This window comes from Eleutherodactylus coqui, chromosome 1 (assembly GCF_035609145.1).
Source record: "Eleutherodactylus coqui strain aEleCoq1 chromosome 1, aEleCoq1.hap1, whole genome shotgun sequence".
Taxonomy (NCBI): Eukaryota; Metazoa; Chordata; class Amphibia; order Anura; family Eleutherodactylidae; genus Eleutherodactylus; species Eleutherodactylus coqui.
The window spans coordinates 214781335-214785239 of record NC_089837.1 but is presented as its reverse complement, the minus strand read 5'-3'; the positions used below and the strand labels follow the sequence as shown (position 1 = coordinate 214785239).

General features: G+C 48.8%; 1 protein-coding gene across 1 annotated transcript; it reads right to left on the bottom strand.

Moving 5' to 3' along the window:
• Positions 1-316: 316 nt before the first annotated feature.
• Positions 317-1741, bottom strand: CENPW (centromere protein W). The gene is made up of 3 exons (XM_066605522.1): positions 1559-1741; positions 1375-1488; positions 317-696 (listed from the first exon to the last, which is right to left on the bottom strand). The coding sequence occupies exons 1-3, from the start codon at positions 1646-1648 to the stop codon at positions 670-672; spliced, it is 231 nt and encodes a 76-aa protein (XP_066461619.1). The 5' UTR covers positions 1649-1741; the 3' UTR covers positions 317-669.
• Between the last annotated feature and the right edge of the window lie 2164 nt (positions 1742-3905).

Genomic DNA, 3905 nt, shown 5'->3' with positions numbered 1-3905 from the left:
AATAAACCTATCAGGTCATTTTTGTTGCAGTGTGTACCGTAGAAACAAAACGCACTCAAAGATGGTGGAATTTCGTTTTTTTTTTCCACTTAGTATTTTTAAAACCATTTTCAGTACATTATATAGCACCATTGAAAAAAGTAACTTGCCCCCCAAAACAAGCCCTCATACAGCGACATCGATGGACAAATAAGAGTTAGAATTTTTTTTCTTTAAAAAGGAAGTAAAAACCAAAAATGAAAGGAAAAGACAAAGGCTGCACCCTTAAGGGGTTAATGGGCACCTGACTACAATGCATCCACGCCATAATCAGATGTAGCTTACAGAGTCCATCTGCTTGTAACTTTATTTATAAAGGGAGGGCAACTGGCATATTACAGAAAGCTTGTGAGGACGGGAGCCATCATCCCATCCACTACTCCATCTGCTGGGCAGGCGCTACATTAACCCCCTCCTATCCTAAAGAAAGGGAGCGGAACTACAGTGTCTTCATATCTGGTCTGCCATTAACAGCTGGACTAGTGGGGAGTTCAGGAGTTAGCAGTCAATACAAGGAATAGCAGGCAGTAGATAGCCGCTAACATCCGCCGGACATGAAGCTGAGCTGGAAGGTCTTCCTTCTGGTGGATTCAGACTTGAGTCTCGAGACCCGAACACTCTTCATGAAGGTTACCCACTGGACCTTTTTAGGGCAATCTGTAAAATAATGAAAATATTACTGTCAGACCTGGAATTTACCCCCCACCCCCTCACCATCACCCCACCCCCACTCAGTTTCTTAGGCTAGTTTCAGGTGGTTGAACGAGATAAAACGTGGCCTGATATCGCGCTCGTGCAACGACCCCACGGATGGCGACACTGCATGGGAGACCTTGCATCGCACGGCACACAACGTGTTTTCCAGCCTCATTGCAAACAATGGGCAATGTGTTTCAAGGGAAGGACGGCACCCGGACAGGACACCATTTTTTCCCTGCACTGCAATTTAAGAAACAGCTGCTCATGTATGTGACTCCATCCAAAGGAATGTGGTTGGTATTCGTGCGTCTCATAACCGGACAACGCTCACGCGATTTTCATAGCCATGTGACAGCAGCCACACTCATCAGCACAGGATGGGAGGGGAAAAAAAACCATAAATGTTGCTGGTTTTTATTTTTTCCAACCTTTTCAGTTTTTTTCTGCATTTCAGCATTTTAAAGCACTCCACTTTTTTCCTCCTCTTCCACAGACGGAGCCGTGTTCTTCTGCGGTTGGTATGGGTAAATAAGAGTTATGGTTTTTTAAAGGGGGAAACCGAATATGGAGAAGAAAAGGGTGAGTGTCCTTACGGGGTAGAGGGAGAGCACTATCACTTCCCCAGCACTGGCGTACCTTGGCCACAGCCCTGATGTGGGCAGGCTTTATCACGGAGCACCGGTCCTCCACGGCCTTTAGCCGGGCTTCTGTCGCCAGTCTCTGGAGGAACAGCAGGCAGCTCAGATGAATCTACGAGAGAAGACCGGGAACATCAGCCAGGCTCCGTCGGAGCGCGCACCGCAAGCAAGCTTCAGCTCACCAGCATGTCCGTCGTGGCATCCAGCCGCAGCGCGGGGAGCCGCTTCTTGATGAAGGTTCGGACCCTGGCCCGGGGCACGGAGCTCACCATAGCGACAAGGAGCTGCCGCCCGCTCTGCTTCCTCACAGTTTGTTTTCGAACGACCCGGGGCTGTCACGTGACGTAACCAGCGGCGCGATGTGATGACGTCAGGCGTGAGGTTTGAGTAAGGGCGGAAGTGCCGCGCTATTGGTGCCTCAGGATGAATGCAGCTGTGCTACTGGGACACTGAAGTAGCGTTCGGTGAACTGTGTACACAATGCACTAGCGCACGGTCTACACTCGTTATACCCTCAATAGGGAGACTTATCCAGATGGGACAAGAATTGGGTTTGTTGAAAATGGCAGTGCTGTGACAGCAGTGGCAGGTGACTCTCCATGACAAGGATTTTTTTTGGGGGGGATGGGGGGGGCTTGGAATATAACCCCCCTGAAAATAATAAAAAAGTAGAATACATCACCTGGGAAGCGCGGTCATCTCCGGCATGTCTGTTTGCAGGTCCCCACACTCTTCTTCTGCTCTTCTGGCCAGGGATTAAAAAAAACCTCCGCCTCCTGAAGCACTGCCTCTGATTGGCTGAGTGCTGTGACCAATCAGAGGCAGCGCTCAGCTGTCAATCAAATCGCACATTGCAGAAAGATAGAGCAAGCCATGGTTTTTTTATCCCCCCAACATCACATGAGTGAAAACATCGCAGATGGGAAGGAAGCCATTGGAAATGATTGGTTTCATATTCTGCTTTTTCCTGACTATGGCAGCAGGTGAAAATCCCGTGATCTTGTCATCTGTGTGACGCCACCCTAAGGCTGGCTTCCCACGTCCGCGGCAAAGCCCATCACGACGCCCCCCAGAGACCCGAATACTTACCTCCGGATCCGGCGTCTTCCGTCCCGCATGACGCTTCGGCGCGCATGCGCAATAGAGCGCGTGACGCGTCATGACACGCCCACAGCGTCACATGACGCGCCAGCCACGTCATATGACGCAGCTGGCGGTGGGCGGGTAAGCGGTTTCACGCTATCTTCCGCTGTGCTACAGTGGAAGATAGCGTGACAGACGGCTTCCATTGACTGCAATGGAAGACGGCCGCGCGTACACCCGCGGCAAATAGAGCATGTCGCGGGTGAGGACGGGAGATTTCACGGTGCAGAATTCTGCTGTGGAATTCCGCACCGTGAGCATTGAGCTATTAGGTTAAATAGAACCTAATAGCTGCGGGCAACGCGGCGGATTTTCGCCGCGTATTACGCAGCGGAAATCCGTCCGTGGGAAGGAGCCCTTAGGCCGTTTTCACATGGGTGATAAAATCGCATGATGCGAGAGTGAGTAGGAATGCAAAATGATGGAACTAATGTTCTTCAATGGTTTCCTACCCCTTTGTGATGTTTTCACTCATGCGATGTTGCGAGATTTGAAAATCGTGGCACCTCCTATCTTTCAGTGTTTTGTGCTTTTTTTGTTTATTTTTTTTTCTTTTTGCCCATGTTTCCCCTGGAGCCTCCTTTTTATCACAACGCACAAACTTGCAATTTTCATGCGATGGAACATTAGAAACTCCTATTAAATTTCCGGCGATAAAATTGCGGTCAGCAGTGAATTTTCACAAGAAAAAGCATCGCTGACACTCATAAATCGGCTGAACGAAGCTGCGATTTTGCCACAATTTCCTCGCGGCGATATCCCAATCGCACGTGTGAAACTACCCTTAGCGCAGCCTCACACAAGTGGTTGTAAGCATGGCATGCTACAGCATTTTTGAACGGTGTTTTTAACGCACGCCATCATGAAAATAGGACAAACAGCGTTCGATTAGCGCAGTATTTCTAACGCGGAGCTAAAATGCTTGTCTAGGAAGCCCTATTGAAATCAGTGAAGGCTTAGTACAGCGTTTTTAACAAGGGTTTTAAATGTCCGCTAAAATGCTGCAAAAGACGCCCGTGTGAGAGCAGCCTTAGGCGATGGGTCATGAGGTGCGCTAAAATTCGCTCAAACGCACTAAAATAGAGCAGCGTTTGAAAATTACAGCGTTAGAAACGCTACATACGAACGCTCGTTCAAGAAGTCCCATTGAATTCAATGGAGACATTTTACAGTGTTTAGCACGCTGCGCTAAACACTAAAAAACGGCCTGTGTGACGGTGGCCTTAGGATATGGATGCAAATTTACCTCAAATTCCACACAGAAGCCAAGTGAACAGGATTTTAAAAAAAATCTGCTGTGGTAGTGGGCATGTGGGCAGACCTTAAATCTGGAGCTACAACTGAGGGGGTAAATTCTGCATCAAAACCCAACCAAACACTTACAGA

Bases quoted from the DNA above. Each gene is read 5' to 3' on its own strand.
- CENPW (XM_066605522.1), bottom strand. From the start codon at position 1,648: ATGGTGAGCTCCGTGCCCCGGGCCAGGGTCCGAACCTTCATCAAGAAG. The intron at 1,489-1,558 runs GTGAGCTGAAGC...CTTCTCTCGTAG, and splicing joins ATGCCACGACGGACATGCTG to ATTCATCTGAGCTGCCTGCT. The intron at 697-1,374 runs GTACGCCAGTGC...ATTATTTTACAG, and splicing joins ACATCAGGGCTGTGGCCAAG to ATTGCCCTAAAAAGGTCCAG.